General features: G+C 40.9%; 1 protein-coding gene across 9 annotated transcripts in view; it reads right to left on the reverse strand.

The window, feature by feature from the left end:
- The window catches only part of LOC137490698 (bis(5'-adenosyl)-triphosphatase-like), a 746,092-nt gene that overhangs the window by 166,372 nt on the left and 562,354 nt on the right, over nt 1-17,366 (reverse strand). Inside the window, exon 8 of one of the 9 annotated variants that reach the window (XM_087273183.1) lies at nt 12,578-12,878. The exons of 7 other annotated variants lie outside the window; for them this stretch is intronic. In XM_087273183.1, coding sequence (XP_087129309.1) covers nt 12,844-12,878 — 35 coding nt within the window. In that variant the 3' untranslated portion in view covers nt 12,578-12,843. Of the gene's footprint in view, nt 1-12,577; nt 12,879-17,366 lie in introns of those variants that run through there. One more of the 9 variants, XR_015502293.1, reaches the window with a different exon arrangement.

The raw sequence follows: 17,366 nt of genomic DNA on the forward strand, positions 1-17,366 counted from the left end.
CAGACTGGGGGTCAGACTGATGCAGGTGACCCCCTTAAATATTTTTAGTGCAATATCATTGTTTTTTAAATGAGTGCTGAATCACTTTACTACTTGAATTATTTTATGTGTAATTGTTTTATGTGTAATATTATTAGTTTTGGTTAATATTATTTTCATTACTTGATATATGACTTAATAGTATTAGTTACCACTGATTCTTTTAAGTGTAATATCTTATATAATAGTTTGTATACTTATGTATTGTGGCTGTTTCCTTTTATAGACTGGTTGGATTTATGTGACTTATTTCACTTACTTAATTTATTTATTTTGTCTTGTGGTTTTGTGTTTCTGTGTTTTGTGTGTTATGGCAGTCATTACATAAGCAATTTCCTGCGGGATCAATAAAGTTTTCTAAGTCTAAGTCTAAGTCTAAGGTGCAGCCAGAACTGAACAGCTCGTTTCTGAATCTCCAGGTTTAGCGGGTATAAACACATTATTGCCCTGCAGATAATGTTAGAGGTGTTTCTGTGGAAATGTAATATGTTTTTAGCAAATTCTAATTGTGTTCGTTCAATTAAGCTTTAATTCCAATTTTTAAATTTTAATACTGGTGCCCAAATTTCACTCCCATATAGTAAGATTGGTTTGATAATAGTGTGATATAATTAAATCCATGTTCTCTCTCTCTCTCTCTCTCTCTCTCTCTCTCTTGCTTGTAAGCTTCTCTTTAAATTGTAAACCAAAGTCAGTCAGGTCAACTTCAACAGTCAACTTGCGAAGTTAAGATTCAAGTCTGAGACATCAAACCGGAGAGTGAAAAAAGCCTGTCACCATAATGGGTTTTTACAAGAGCGATGTTCTTTTTTGCGGTGTGTGTGTGTGTAGAAGGAAAGAGAATAAACATATTTTGGGTGCCTCTAGAAAGGGTTTGACAGCCGTGAGTAATATCATAACACACAGCTCGGTGTAAAAACATTTCCATTCAGAAGCTAACTGGATGAAGTGTATCTTGAGTGCTAATGTTCAACCATTACTTGCTCTCAGGGGCGCAACTACCCATTTGTGTAGACGCACAGCGCACTGCGTATAACAATCCAAAGTCTTTAAAGTCAGCATGAAATCTAATTTCACTCTTCTTATTTTAATATGTATGTAGTAATGGTTGTTATAAACTAGAGTTTCTCAACCATGTTTCTGGAGGACCACCAGCTCTGGTCATTTTCTATGTCTCAATCTAACACACGTGATTCAGATCATCAGCTCATTAGCAAAGATTGAAAGAGCTGTAATGGGTGTGACAGACAAAGGAGACATCCAAAACACAGTGTCGGTGGTCCTCCAGGAATGTGGTTGAAAAACACTGAAACAATGTAGTTGTGTACTTTATTAGGTTAAAAAATGTTTGGTTCCACAATCTTTAATCAAATACCTTTCACTTACACAAATGTATTTCCTTCCCCCTTCTTAAAATAAGCTTTCTTCACTTTTGGCCACATGGAATGGATTTAGGGCGGGGCTAAATATGTTAGAATCATATCTACATCATGATAGGGGCAACCTGGGCTCATTGTGGAAACGTAGCCCCGCGGACATTTCTGCGGACCGCGATTTACGTCCCGGGAGGTACGTATTTGAACAGTTTTTTGTTTTGGTGTGCGCGCTTTTTCGCGTCTCGGGCGGGCGCCTCTTGGGAGCGCGCGCCGTTCTCGCGCGAAAAGCCGTCGGATCGAAAAAAAAAAAAAAAAAAGCAAAAGCCCTTGTCTTAGATTTCGACCGCGTTCGACCTTATTTTTCGGATTCTGTTTTTCGTCTTACCTGATTTCCGGAACCTGCTGTTCCCCGGACTCGATCCCGGTCGTCGTCCACCGCGGCCGGCTCCGGCTCCTCCTCCTTGTCCGGGGCCTCCGCTCCGCCGACGCAACGCTGTGAAAAAAAAAGCCCTCCACTCGGAGGTGAGCCGTCGGCCGGCGAGCACGAAGAGGAGGGGCGGAGCGGCGCCACACCGCCCCGCGGCGTTCGCTCGAAAAAAACCAAACGCGGCCTTTACGGACCTCAGGCCACGTAAATCGCGGTCTCCAGAAACGTCCGAGGGGCTACGTTTCCAGAATAAGCTTGGGTTGGATAGAGGATATAGGACTATCTCAGGGTGCTTTCACAGCTGTGAATCGATTCATTTGTTGCAAAACCGGGATTAAAATTGCTACATTGTTGCTCTTTGCTCTTGGTGCGGTTCACTTTAACGCAACAAAGTTTTTTTTAAACGGACCAAAATAGCTAAAATAAGTCATGTGTCTGCATGTGTGTGTGTGTGTGTGTGTGTGGGGGGGGGGGTCTGAAGAGTGAGGAGGGATGCGGTGTGGAGGAGTGAGAAGAGTGCACAACGTATTTGAAGACTGGGAGGGAGACGCGTGATTACCGGGAGATTATCACTCATTTGTGGGCGTTCGGGAGTGTCTGTGCATTTGCAAGAGACTCCCGGAACTTCCAGGAGACTTGGGATGTCTGGAATGATCTTCCGCCCTACTCATAATTCTCTCTAGCCATATGCCAATTACACATCCAGAAAACACTGCGATATAGCCAAGCTCGGATCGTAACGCTTTCTCAGTACAATCGATCCGCTCCAGAGTTCATTTCAATCAAGCCAAGACCACCTCTTTCCAGTGATCCGAGCATGATTGGTGGATTCACTTACGTTAAACGAACTGCGCTAGCTGGGCAAACGAGACAAATGTTTAGGTGTGAAAGCATTTCATGTCAACGTTATACACTGACAACATGAAAAACAATAGACGTGACAACATTTTAGTATGTTTTGTAAGTAAGTAAACAACTCAAAAATGAAATTTCACAGTTAAATTTATTTCATTTTAACTAAGCTTTAAACTAACAATGGGTCTCAGTCCTTAAATACGCACAATTTATTTAGTGTAAAGTGTGCATATGGAAGTTTTCACGATAAAGTCATGATTGATCAAAAATTAAATTATTATTATTATTATTATTATTATTATTATTATTTCCCAGCTGAAATAAAAGAAGTTTGTTTCAAATAATAAACATTTTATAATATTAATAAACATGTATTATTATTAATTTTATTTGTTCTTATTATTAATATTATTATTAGTGGTAGTATTAGTAGTAATAATAATAACATTATTATTACTGTATTAATATTTCCTAGCTCAAAAAAACAAGTTTAATCTTATAATAAATAAATAAACTTTATTATTATTATCATTATTATTATTGTTATTATTATTATTATTGTTACTAGTAATATTATTATTATTATTATTATTATTATTATTATTTCCCAGCTGAAATAAAACACGTGTGTCATAAAATAAACATCTTATAATATTAATGAACATATATTATTATTATTGTTGTTGTTATTATATGTTAGTGTGAATAATAATAATAATAATAATAATAATAATAATAATAATAATAATGCAATATCATTCAAAAGTTTTAGCTTTAAAGTTAACGCAGATCATCATGTTTTCAAAGAACCGACTTTAAGATCTCTATAAACTAAAGCTGTTGTATTGCAAGGTCGTTTTGCCCTCAATCTCCCAGAAGATTCTAATTCACAACTTATTTGTCTTGCATCTCCTCCATGCCGATCAGCCTCAAGAGCCCATGGCCTTCAGTTCCTTCAGGCAGCGTTCATTCCTCCATCATCCACTCCACACTCAGAAAAAGCACTCAAAGAAAGACCTCATTCATCCACCGAAGAATAACCTACATCAGCTCCATCATAGCCAACAGTGTCTCCAAGATTCACTTCTCCAGCTCAATCCCGGTGCTTACGGGGGATGTTAGTTGCTCTTCACCACAAAAAAAAAGAAGCCTCATAACCTTCGCTTTAGACGCCATGTGGCTTTTAGCTACCGTGATACGGACCTTTAGTCTTTGAACGTTGAACAGACAGGGAGGAAGTTGGAAAATGACTTCTTTATGATCTCCTGCTCTGCCAGCGTATGAAAAAAAGCATTAATCAAACTACTGACAACCGCTTTGTTCTCATTAGCAGAGTGCAGGAATAAAGTGATTCCACACGCACTGTTTATAAGCCCGAAAAGGTCATTTTGAAATCTTCGGCGGCCAGTAAGGACTGATCTGTGGGCGAAGGGTGGAGGTGTACCGTAACGGCCCTTAATGAATACATTTCACGGACAATGCGCAGTCCTCTAGGAGTCCTTAAGTACGGTTACCATACGCCCCCCAACATGTACGTATCGATTTCCAGCGGGTCGAGGACATTCAGTGTTGCGCATTCAAAGAAATGTTATATTAGGGATAACAGATGATGCCGGTGGGATGAATACATAAAGCAGGCTTCGGAAATTTGAGCTTTAACTTGTATTGATTGCATTGTGGTGGAAAAAAAAGAATGTGAGAGAATGAGGATTGACAAGACCCACCGTGTCTATTGTGTATGTGGTGTAAATTACAGCATGTGTCTTATACTCTTGTGTTGTAGTTTGATTGATTTTGAGGATCAGGTCATGTTACACAACTTGCCATACGGGTCAATGGCATTTTAACACTCTCTGAAAGCTTTCTTCCTTCCCCACTAGCACATTCACAGTCGAGGTTTAAGAAAAAAATATTAATAATAACGTTTTACCTGATGGTTTAACCAGTTAAACTCTGCTGCTATGTTGGGATTTCCACCAGGATTTTGCCTACCCAAATTTAAAAGCTTCCCAAATCCACATGCAGAGGTGTAAATGCAGAAATGTGGTATCATTTTAAAGAAAACCCTTTGAATTTTCACAAAACACTATTGAAAGTGTTTAAAATAAATGAATACGTTGTCTGTGTTTGAATAAACACCTAAAAAAGCGTCGTTTTTTGTATTTTTTTTTTATAAACTCAAATTTGAAAGTGTACCTTTTAGATTATGTGTGGTCTAGGGTGCTGTAATAAATTTTGGTGGTTCCTGCACATGTCTGTAATCATAGGCAAAAAGAAAAATGTCTCTACCATAATCTAGGCAAAAGTTATTGTATTCCAACTGATGAGAGGTGCTATACAAGCCACAGGGATCGATCATTGTTTTCATATTTCACTACTCTTTGTGTTTGATCAAACATAATTCACTGTGTTTGGACCACGTCAGACATATAAAAGGATTACTTATGCACATCACCTCAAAAACAGAGGAAAAATGGCCCTGAAGCGCACAGCATAAGGTAAGAGATGACAGCTGTCTGTGCTATCTAGGGCTGCTTATTGATCATAAATGTATTGTTTTCACTTCTGCGCAATGGAAACACCGCGATTCATTCAGCAACTGTTTGATATGTGAATACAATTCGGAAAAAAGAATGCTAGAAACATATGAGCATCGACAAGAGCTTTTTATTTGAGCTATAACTTGTACATGTGTCATGTATGAACCATTTGGTGTGGTGCAATGCTAGCCCTTCAAATCTTTAGGCGAAAGTCGATGACTGGGTCCGCAGAGTTTAACTGGTTAAACTCTGCTTTTAAAACTGAACGCAATTAAAAACTGCAAAGATGTGATTACGCTATCGAATGGAACCTTTTCACATTTATGGGGTTCTCGGTAACGGAAGTGGTCATAGTAAGGAAAACTTGGGAGAGTACAACAAATAATTGTTTAGCAATCTTATTTGCTGAAATAATAAAAGAAAAAGAAAAAAAGGAAAAAAATTGTGTAAGACTGATGATGGCAGCCAGAAGATAGAATAGCGTCAAATTTACTGTCCCGCTTCCAAACACTCTGCAATTCAAACATTTACATTTACATTTACATTTAGTCATTTAGCAGACGCTTTTATCCAAAGCGACTTACAAATGAGGACAAGGAAGCAATTTACACCACTAAGAGCAACAATGAATAAGTACTAAAGGCAAGTTTCAGGTCTGTAAAGTCTAAGAAGGGAAGTGTTAGTAATTTTTTTTTTTTTTTTTTTTTTTTTTTTTGTACAGTTAGTGTGATATTCAAATAGGCAATTGCAGATTAGGAAGTGAAGTGGAGACTAAATAGTTGAGTTTTTAGTCGTTTCTTGAAAATAGCGAGTGACTCTGCTGTTCTGATGCAGTTAGGGAGTTCATTCCACCAACTGGGCAGATTGAGCGTGAGCGTTCGCGAAAGTGATTTTTTTCCTCTTTGGGATGGAACCACGAGGCGACGTTCATTCACAGAACGCAAGTTTCTGGAGGGCACATAGATCTGCAGAAGTGAGTGCAGATAAGAAGGTGCTAGGCCAGAAGTCACTTTATAGGCAAACATCAGAGTTTTGAATTTGATGCGAGCAGCAACTGGCAGCCAGTGCAAACGGACTAGCAGCGGAGTGACATGTGCTCGTTTAGGTTCATTGAAGACAACTCGTGCTGCTGCATTCTGGAGCAGTTGAAGAGGCTTGATAGAGTTAGCTGGAAGCCCAGCTAGTAGAGAGTTGCAGTAATCCAGTTTGGAGAGAACAAGAGCTTGAACAAGGAGTTGAGCTGCATGTTCAGATAAGAAGGGTCGGATCTTTCTGATGTTATAGAGTGCAAATCTGCACGATCGAGCAGTTCTAGAAATGTGGTCAGAGAAGTTTAGTTGGTCATCAATCGTTACTCCAAGGCTTTTCACCATTTTGGATGCAGTAATGGTTGCCCCATCCATCTGGATTGAAAAGTTATGGTGTAGAGTCGGGTTGGCAGAAACTACAAGCATTTCCGTTTTTGCGAGGTTCAGCTGAAGATGATGATCTTTCATCCAGTGTGAAATATCCAACAGGCAGGCTGAGATACGAGCTGGAACCGAGGGATCATCAGGATGAAAAGAGAGGTATAGCTGGGTATCATCAGCATAGCAGTGGTAGGAGAATCCATGTCTCTGGATGACTGGTCCTAGAGATGATGTGTAGATGGAGAAGAGAAGTGGCCCAAGAACAGAGCCTTGAGGTACCCCAGTGTTTAGATGCTGTAGGTTGGACACCTCTCCCCTCCAAGACACCCTGAATGACCTGTCAGAGAGGTAAGATCTGAACCATTGTATAACAGTGCCCGCAACGCCCAGTGACTCAAGCGTAGATAGCAGGATCTGGTGGTTGACAGTGTCAAAAGCAGCTGACAAGTCCAGCAAAATGAGGACTGATGATTTAGAGTCTGCTTTAGCCAGTCTGAGATCCTCCACGACCGAGAGCAGGGCAGTCTCAGTTGAGTGGCCTTTCTTAAAGCCGGATTGCTTGTTGTCCATGAGATTGTTTTGAGTAAGAAAGTCCAGGACTTGATTGAACACTACTTTCTCCAGAATCTTGGCCATGAATGGAAGCAGGGATACTGGTCTGTAGTTTTCAAGTAGCGTATGGTCCAGGTTGGGTTTCTTTAGCAGTGGGGTTACCCTAGCCTGCTTAAATGTAGTGGGGAATAAACCAGAGTCAAGAGATGTGTTAATTATGTGAGTCAGTGTTGGTATGACTGCAGGAGAGATGGCTTGCAAGAGATGAGAGGGAATGGGATCGAGTGGACAGGTGGTTGCATGGCTAGATAGCACAAGTTTGGACACCTCAGACTCAGAGAGCTGAGAAAAAGAGGTGAGTGTGTGTGGTGTTGGTGTTGTATCTTGCGTGTTTGTTGTAGGTGCAGCAAATTGAGCACTGATTTTTGCAGTTTTGGTGCAGAAGAATGTAGCAAAGTCATCAGTAGTAAGTGTGGAGGATGCGGGTGGAGGAGGAGAATAGAGGAGGGAGGAAAATGTTTTAAAAAGTAGGCGAGGATTAGTGGCATTGTTGATTTTCAGACGGTAATACGTCTGCTTTGCAGAAGTAACCTCAGCTGAGAAAGAGGACAGAAGAGTTTGGTATGTTAAGAGATGTGCAGGATTTTTAGTTTTCCGCCAAATTCTCTCCGCAGCCCGAAGTTTTGAGCGATGCTCACGGAGAGCATCCGAGAGCCAGGGTGCAGGAGGACTGGCACGGGCTGGCCTGGATGCAAGAGGACATAATCGGTCTAGACATGATGCTAGTGTGGAGCAGAGTGTATTAGTGGCACTGTTCGAATCAAGTGCAGTGAGTTTGCGAGATGGAGGAAGAGAGTCTGAAACAATGGTGGATAGTCTATTGGGTGAGAGAGATCGTAGGTTTCTGCGAAAGGTAACCAGTGTAGGAGTGTGTGGCGGCTCAGGAGTAATGTGGATGTTGAGAGACAGAAGGAAATGATCAGATATTTGTAGTGGAGTTACTATTGTTTGATCAGTGAAGCAGTGTCGTGTGTAAATAAGGTCTAGCTGATTACCTGATTTGTGGGTAGCAGAAGTAGGTGCTCTTTTTAGGTCAAAAGAGGCAAGCAAAGTCTGAAAGTCTGCAGCTTGCGGTTTGTCAACGTAAATGTTGAAGTCACCTAGCACCAATAAGGGAGTGGCAAAATTAGAAAAAGATGAGAGAAGAACATCCAGTTCATCTAGGAAGTGACCTAATTTACCTGGTGGGCGGTAGATGACAACCACATTTATGTAGAAGGGGTGGATAATGGTGACTGCATGGAATTCAAAGGAGCTGATTGTTGACAGGGACGGTATCAGAGTAAATTTCCATTCTTTGGAAATTAGTAGTCCAGTCCCACCCCCTCTCCCTGTCTGACGAGGAGTGTGGGAAAAAGAGAAATTAGCAGAAAGAGTAGCATGTGTAGCAGTGTCCTCCGGCCTCAACCAGGTCTCAGTTAGAGCCATGAGATTATAGTCAGAATATGTAGCTATGGAGGTAATAAAATCAGCCTTGTTAACAGCTGATTGACAATTCCAGAGGCCCACGGAGAGAGAGAGTTGTGAAATAGTAGATACATGTATTGAACGAAGGTTGTGAGGATTACGCCTGCAGCGCACCTCCCGTGTTTTGCGAGTGTTAGTAACAACAGGAATTAGAAAACACATAATAAAAGTGCACTGACAACAAAAAATAAGTGTAAAGTAAAAACAATACAGTAAAGTACTCAAGTGCTTTGTCGGTGTCTTTGCTCGGTGGAGTCGCGCACACGAGGCGGTCTTCACACGAGGCTGCCGCGACCGCTGCCGCGGTGAACTAGTTGTTTATATAACCCCTAAAGCACTAGCTGATTGAATTCAGCTGGACACGCCTCGAGAGTCAAAACAAGGGCCGAAACTGAGGCGGACGACGCGAAACCGCGTTTGCGTTCGCTACACAAGCTCTTATAGTAACCAAGGAAACAGTGGCTAAACAACTTCTAGTATTATACACAACTGAAAGCAAGTTTAAATGTCCTACAACTTTACACAAACAGCTGGAAACAAGTCCTCAAACCATACACAACAACTGAAACAAATCTTAAATGTACTTACAGGCTGCTGGTCTAGATGCTGATAAAGTGCTTCTCCAGGACCCTGATAAAGTGCTTCTCCAGACCTTGCACAAGCTGGTCTGAGGATTTCAGAAACTGCTGATCTACTGGAATTTTGATGCACAACCATCTCTAGGGTTTACAGAGAATAGTCAGAAAAAGAGAAGATATCCAGTGAGCGGCGGTTCTGTGGGCACAAATGCCTTGTTGATGCTAGAGAATGGCCAGACTGGTTTCAGCTGATAGAAAGGCAACAGTAACTCAAATTAGCACTCGTTACAACCGAGGTCTGCAGAAGAGCATCTCTGAGCACACAACACGTCCAACCTTGAGGCGGATGGGCTACAGCAGCAGAAGACCACACCGGGTGCCACTACTGTCAGCTAAGAACAGGAAACTGAGGCTACAATTCACACAGACTCACCAAAATTGGACACAGAAGATTCCAAAAACATTGCCTGAACTGATGAGTCTCGATTTCTGCTGCAACATTCGGATGGTAGGGTCAGAATTTGGCGTTAACAACATGAAAGCATGGATCCATTCTGCCTTATATCAACGGTTCAGGCTGATGGTGGTGGTGTAATGGTGTGGGGGATATTTTCTTGGCACTCTTTGGGTCCATTAGTACCAATTGAGCATTGTGTCAACGCCACAGCCTACCTGAGTATTGTTGCTGACCATGTTCTTCCTTTTATGACCACAGTGTACTCATCTTCTGATGGCCAATTCCAGCAGGATAACACTCCATGTCATAAATCGCAAATAATCTCAAACTGGTTTCTTGAACATGACAATGAGTTCATTGTATTTAAATGGCCTCCACAGTCACCAGATCTCAATCCAATAGAGCACCTTTGGACCTTTGGGATGTGGTGGAACCAGAGATTCGCATCATGGATGTGCAGACGACAAATCTACTGCAACTGTGTGATGCTATCATGTCAATATTGACCAAAATGTTTGAGGAATTTTCCAGTATCTTGCTGTATCGATGTCACAAAGGAATAAGGCAATTCTGAATGGAAAAGGGGGTCCAACCCTGTACTAGTAAGGTGTATCTAATGAATAGGGCCAGACGGAATTTGCAAACGTTTTTTGGTATTTCTGCGAAGTTTGATAAAAATCTGTTGCCTCACAGCAAAGAGCATCACTGGTTCTAGTCCTTACCAAGCCAACGTTTCTGTGCGGAGTTTACTCGTTCTCCCTATTGCTAATGTGGGTTTCCACCGGGTTCCTGGCTTCCTCCCACTGTCTAAAAACATGCAACTAAAGTTAATTGACTAATCCATATCGGCACCACAGACATGCTCCTAGTAGGTAGTTATCTCTTAGGAGCAACCACTATCTATTCAGTAGCTACTACAGCAGGGGAGTTCTCGAGATCTACCTGAGCTGAAACTCCCCTTTCACCTTGCAAACGGGAGGGAGCCACAAGCTCGAGGATCTTATGACCTCAGGGCTCTCTCCTAGGACAGCACGCCAAACAAGCTTTATAAACAATCATCAGCTAAGTGTGAACTCTTGAATTGTGTTTAAACTACACAATTCCTTTTGATCATGGCACTCTTATAGTGTTTTATAAACAAATTTTGCAAGGAGCATGCGCAGATGTTTCGACAATTCTAATTCATCATTGACAATAATTCTATTATCCAATCAGCAATACACATCAAGCTCATCCTACCTGGATTATCTCTCGACAGCATTCCTCCACCACCTTGATGCCTCTCTTTTAAAATTGAATATCTAGTTAAACTAGGGGCGGTGTTCCGAGTCTGGACTTCACACTTCGCTCGAACCCCCTACCTCTTTCTTTCCTGACAAGGGGAATAACAAAAGTTAGGGTGTTTTTAATAATAATAATAATAATAATTCGTTACATTTATATAGCGCTTTTCTGGACACTCAAAGCGCTTTACACAATCGGGGGGGGGGGATCTCCTCATCCACCACCAGTGTGCAGCATCCACCTGGATGACGCGACGGCAGCCATTTTGCGCCAGACCGCACACCACACACCAGCTGATTGGTGGAGAGGAGACAGAGTGATGATATGCCAATCATGATATGGGGAGGGTTAGGAGGCCATGATGGACAGAGGCCAGTGGGCAGATTTGGCCAGGATGCCGGGGTTAAACCCCTACTCTTTTTCGAAGGACATCCTGGAATTTTTAACGACCACAGAGAGTCGGGACCTCGGTTTAACGTCTCATCCGAAAGACGGCGCTCACTGAGCAGTATAGAGTCCCCGTCACTATACTGGGGCATTAGGACCCACACAGACCGCAGGTTGGGCGCCCCCTGCTGGCCTCACTAACACCACTTCCGGCAGCAACCTAGCTTTCCCAAGTGGTCTCCCATCCAGGTACTGACCGGGCGCAGCCCTGCTTAGCTTCAGTGGGCGACCATGTGAGAGTTGCAGAGAGCTAGCTGCCGGCTACCGAGCTAAGAGCCCTCTCCCTGGACAGCACACCAAATAAACTATTGTTTTTACTATTAAATCAAACATCTGATAAGTGTAAGCTTGAGAATTGACTGGCATTTAAAATAGGCTGTAATGTTTAACGTCTACAACAGGGGTGCTCAACCCTGTTCCTGGAGATCTACCTTCCTGCAGATTTCAGTTGCAACCATTATCAAACACACCTGTCTGTAATTATCCAGTGCCAATCAGGTCCTAATTAGTTGGTTCAGGTGTGTTTGATCAGGGCTGGAGCTGAACTCTGTAGGAAGGTCGATCTCCAGGAACAGGGTTGAGCATCCCTGGTCTACAACAACCGATCTGAAAAGGGTTGCCGTCTCCTATTAGATAACAAATCAAAGGGTTGTTATATTAAAAATAAAACACTAAGTACATCAAAATCCAAAATAAGCATAGGTAATTAAAGCTTTAAGTCAGACTGCCTGCATGGGTGGAGGAGATATAAGGGAAGGAGAACTGACGTGGCACATGGTGTCGCTTATGTGCCAAGAGCGGTGGATGAATGATAACCGCAGACCGGGACACACGCTGGGAGAAACTATCAGCCAAATGGAGCTGTCTGCCACAAACCACCATTTTGAAGAAAGAAGCATTTGCTTAACATATTACTACAGCTGCTGGTGGTGCAACTTACAGCCGTCAAAAAATAAAAAGAGACAGGGGGGGTTGGAAAATTACACATCGGTGACTGCTATAAAGAGGATGCGTGGAATATATGCAGGGTGCTGTGGAAATGATGTGCATGTGTAAAGTGAATATGTAAAGCAGGGCTTCTAAGTAGGGTTTGGGATGAATATCACATTTATTTTGCTCTGTGAACACACACACACGCACACAAACACACACACCTGGCTGCTGTTATTGCATTTTCATACTTTGTGTGTCAGTGTCAATGCTGTTTGGGAGGGCTGTGATGAATTCTGTCGCATAATGGATGCCGGGTCTCGTTTATAGGAAGGAGCTGTCAGAGCGTTTGCTTTAGAGTGGGGGTGGACATGTGGCGAAGTCTGCTTGTGGATCACCTGATGGATGTTTTGATTGCACAATCAAGCCAGGCAGGAGAGAAGACAAAGCAAGATAACTAGAAAGAGGTATAAGAGAAAAAGGAAAGTAAATGATCACACCTTAACCTAGGGGTATGTTATAGGTATAGGTACTGTATATGTGGTAGGTTGTCACCATAGGAACTGTTAAAGAGGCTTTTCAGCAAAACAGTCTAGATCTGCCACTATCCCAGAATAGAGTTATTACAGGTAACAGATGCACTAATGTGAGCATGTCAGATATGCTGCTGTATGAATAGTAGTGGTTGATAATGTTCCAAGCAAGCGGCAACCTCCAGCTCTCCCTCGTGGAGCTAATACGGAAGTAACTGAAACTGCAATTCATCGAAATTCTGCTAGTCTTAGCTCCATAATAGAGCACATTTCTAATGACCCCAATGTTAAAATGGCCAACTTTACAGCAGAAAAAAGGCGTTTGCAGCTTGGTACAAAAAACAAAAACAATTTTGGTGCATATAGCTAATATTACCCTTTATGACAACTGTAAGGGAGTGAATTTTTTTTAGAACTCATCCGTTTTGTTTAAATTGTTATATTAAGTTTCTATAATTAGGGCGTGGCTGCTTGAGTGACAGCTAGATCTCGCTGATCGCAATCACATCACCTCAGCTGATTCCGGCTGATTAGCTGCTGAACTCGACATATACATAGTTTTTTTTGTGTTGTTTTATGTGGTTGTACACAGATAAATGCCTTTTGGAATTATTTCATACAACTATCAGATAACATGGCATGCTCTGTGCATTTAAATGTGCTCACAAACCATTCAAACATGACAGACCCTGTTGAGATATGGATGTGTTATTATAGATATGCGTTATTATGGGTTTATTATGTCGTGTAATCAGGATATTAAAATAAACAAAAAACAACTCACCTTGCAAAGACCACCAATCACTTCACTGAGCAACAGTCACGGCATAATAACACATTCATATATCAGCAGGGTCCGTCATGTTTTTGGGACCCCTTGAAACATTGTGTTCACGTGGATACTTGCAAGTCTTGTGACCATTTTGCCGCATGTATCTTCAGTTGTTTGTGTTGTGACCGATTTGCAACACGTGTGCTGTCAAGTTGATGAAGATCGTTTCTTTATTTGCTGGAATTTTTTGGTGTGTTTTCTTAAATTGCAACGCGGTAAGCTCTCTCGGCCACCGTAAATTTGAATTTAAAGTGACAGTCAACAAAATGGCGCAGATAGGATTGAAGTGTAATTGGGAAATTTATAAAAATAAATAAAAATAAATAAATAAATAACATTATTTGTGTGGTATTTTGAGCTTAAATCTTCATATACACACTCTAGGGACATCAGAGACTTATTTTACATCTTGGAAAAGGGGGCAAGGTGAACTCATCTCTGCTTATTCAATATTTTGCTTTCATAGTTATAGAAAGCAAAGAGTGGTGTGTTAAAGCGCAGCTCTGTCCCATTTCCACTCTCTTTTCATTTTCTTGTTTAAGAAAGGATGTCATAAGCACTGTGAATGACGCTAACATGGACTGATTTTTAATTAACTGCATTTCACCTGTGCAAAGGAAGTTGGAAGCGAAGATGCTAATCTGCCTAACAGCTTCCCTCCCAAGATCTTCAGTTACATCCTTTCTTTGAACTCTGTTATGATCCAAACTGAAATCCTGCTGAAAAGGCAGGTGCCAATAGAGATGCCTTAAACTGCTTTGATTTGTGCCAACATTCACATATTTGTTTCTCTACAAAGTTCCATTCAACCTTTTGTTCATCAAAGCCCCAAATCGTAGTACTTCACATGATTTCGCCGGAATCTTTGAAACACAAAATGGCCTAATTTTCTCTACTGGTCGTATTTTATTTCTGAACGTACATGTAGACCCATGAATCTGACATTATCATGCAGCAGTCGTCCTCATTCGTGATCAATAGACTACTCGAAAGCAGCCATTTGGAAACCAAGCTTGTTTCCTCTGAAAACACAAGCAAAGCAAAATGAACACCAATCTATGTGGTTGTTTGTAGGTATACCTAAAAGCAGCAATCTGAGCCTGTGTACGAGAACTTTCTGGAATGCTAACAGAAATGAAGAGGCAATGGCGGAGAGCATTCATTTAACATGGAGCAGAAATGTAATTAGAGATGATATTCAGGCAATGGAAAAAGGAAACGATCATATTTCCTTATTACTGGATGCCTCAAAGCAGTCAATTTAAAGATGAGTAATGAACACCCTATGTCAGTATGCTGAAAGTCTGCAACACTTTGAGACGTGCCATTTATCAACTAGTTAGACATGCATGCAGAACTTGTTTGGTGAATGAGATGAAGAAAGTGAAACTTTTTTATAAAAGTTATCAAGCGTGTTAATTTAGCTAAGTTTAGTACTAAATTCAGTACTAAGCATCACTAATGTCTTTGCTCAATTTACAAAACATTGCTCAAAGAGCTCAATTGTATTCCTGAGCTTCTTTCAAGAAGAACCAGTGTCCTGGATATAAATAATTCATGTACAAGGAGGTCTTGATGAGTGTTAGTAGTGTTTTGGAACTACACCTTTCCAAGTTTTAAGAGCAGCAAATAATAACTTGTAAGGGTGTCACGATCCTCCAAATTCTCGATTCGATTACATTTTCGAATCCTAAGTCACGATTCGATTCGATTTTTGATTATGAATAATTAATTAATTAATAACGAATGAATTATTTGTAGCCTACCGTTTAAACTACATGACCTGCATGGTCTTTGTTTTACCCATAACCAAATCATACAGTAAATGAATAAAGGTAAGTTACACACATAATTACCAAAATCTATCTATTGAATTAATCAATCTATTAAAGAAACGTTGGCTAGAATTCTGCATTTTAGGCTTAAATAATAGAGAGACATATGTTATATATAGCAGATGAACCGAGACTGCATCAGATCGCGAAGCAGATCAATGTTGATCATTTCCGCACTGACAGCTCGAAAGAAAGAACAAAACAACTGGCCTAACACAACATATTATAAGATTAAAACATGAAAAAAGGATCAGATAGTACCTTCGGTCAATTTTCCTAACGGATAAACCGAGATCAGGCTGGATAAACAGCTCTCGGTAATATTTCAGCATGCTTTCACTTTCGCATTTACCGGTAAGAATGACATCTTGCCCTGCTCATCATTCTCTCTTCATATAGCCGTATATATGGCTATTACATGATCATAATACACTGTGATATAGTCTGGGTCGTTAGTTCGTTGCATTGTTTTGTTTTCTCACTACAATCTATCCGCTCAATAGGGCAGAGACCGTCTCATTCAGGCGATCTGGGACTGATTGATTTGGCGCGGATACGAGCGCAACTGCTGGATATATGCCAAACAAACCGCGCTAACGGGGGAAACGAGACAGATTCCGAAACAAACGTCTATGTGTGAAAGCACCGTAAGATTGTATTTGCACACAATTGACAGACAGTCGCAGCACGCAGCTCTGCTCGATCTGGCACGCAACAAGGCAGCACTGTACACTGACCCGAGCGTCTCGCACTCTGGCCCCGGGCCATCGGGCAGTCCTTATTGTCGAGCCCTGAAAGTTTAAGCCCTGTCGACGGTTCTCCTGCATCTGCACAGCTTAACAAGCACCTCAACAAGCCTGTTTTATCCACTTGGCAAGCCAAGCTGACATGACATTGGGGGCGTGGCAGCATCGACGATTCTATTTTTTGATTCGATAATCGAAATTGAGCATAAATTTAGATCGATTTCGATTTAAAATTGAAATCGTGACACCCTTAATAACTTGATTTCTAGTTGATCATTTGGCATCAGAAGTGGCTTATATGAAAGGCAAAAGCCTCAAGATTACGCTTATTTTTACCAAAATAAAATATGATCATGCTTTGATTTTTAATTTTTTAATTAGGACAGTAAGGTCTGACTTAGCTTAGACAAAAGTCTTGTCTATAGAATATACATTCGTGGTGCAGTGGAAAAAGAATGAATATTGTGTATGACTCCTATGAGCTTTTAGGACTGCATCCATACATCTCTGCACTGACTCAAATCACTCATTAATAAAGTCATCTGGAATGGCAAAGAAACCGTTCATGCAGGACTCCCAGAGTTCATCAAAATTCCTTGGATTCTTACCTCCATCTTACCCCAGACGCATGCAATCCAGCTAAGCATTTTTCAAAAGTGCATTAAAAGCAGAACGACAAATGAAAAGTCTTCGATTGCCTAGCTAAAGGTACATCATCGACATTGTTATGCTACCAGTCAATCACATAAGGTCTCTCTAAATTAGTACCTTGATAAACACACACATTTGGTTACATTGAAAACAGTATTTGTTATTTTTTTTGCAGTAACCTAAATAAATCCTAAGCATTAAAAATGCCTTTACGTCAGCTGTATTTACAAATACAGCCTATGAATAGCCTAATAATAAACTATTCTTATTATTATTGACTATTTTTACGTTGTTAACTACCAAAACACCTTTAACTCATTTATGTGAATGTGTTAATGAAAAATCTTA

Source organism: Danio rerio, chromosome 11 (genome assembly GCF_052040795.2).
Source record: "Danio rerio strain M-AB ecotype USA chromosome 11, GRCz13ab, whole genome shotgun sequence".
Lineage (NCBI taxonomy): Eukaryota > Metazoa > Chordata > Actinopteri > Cypriniformes > Danionidae > Danio > Danio rerio.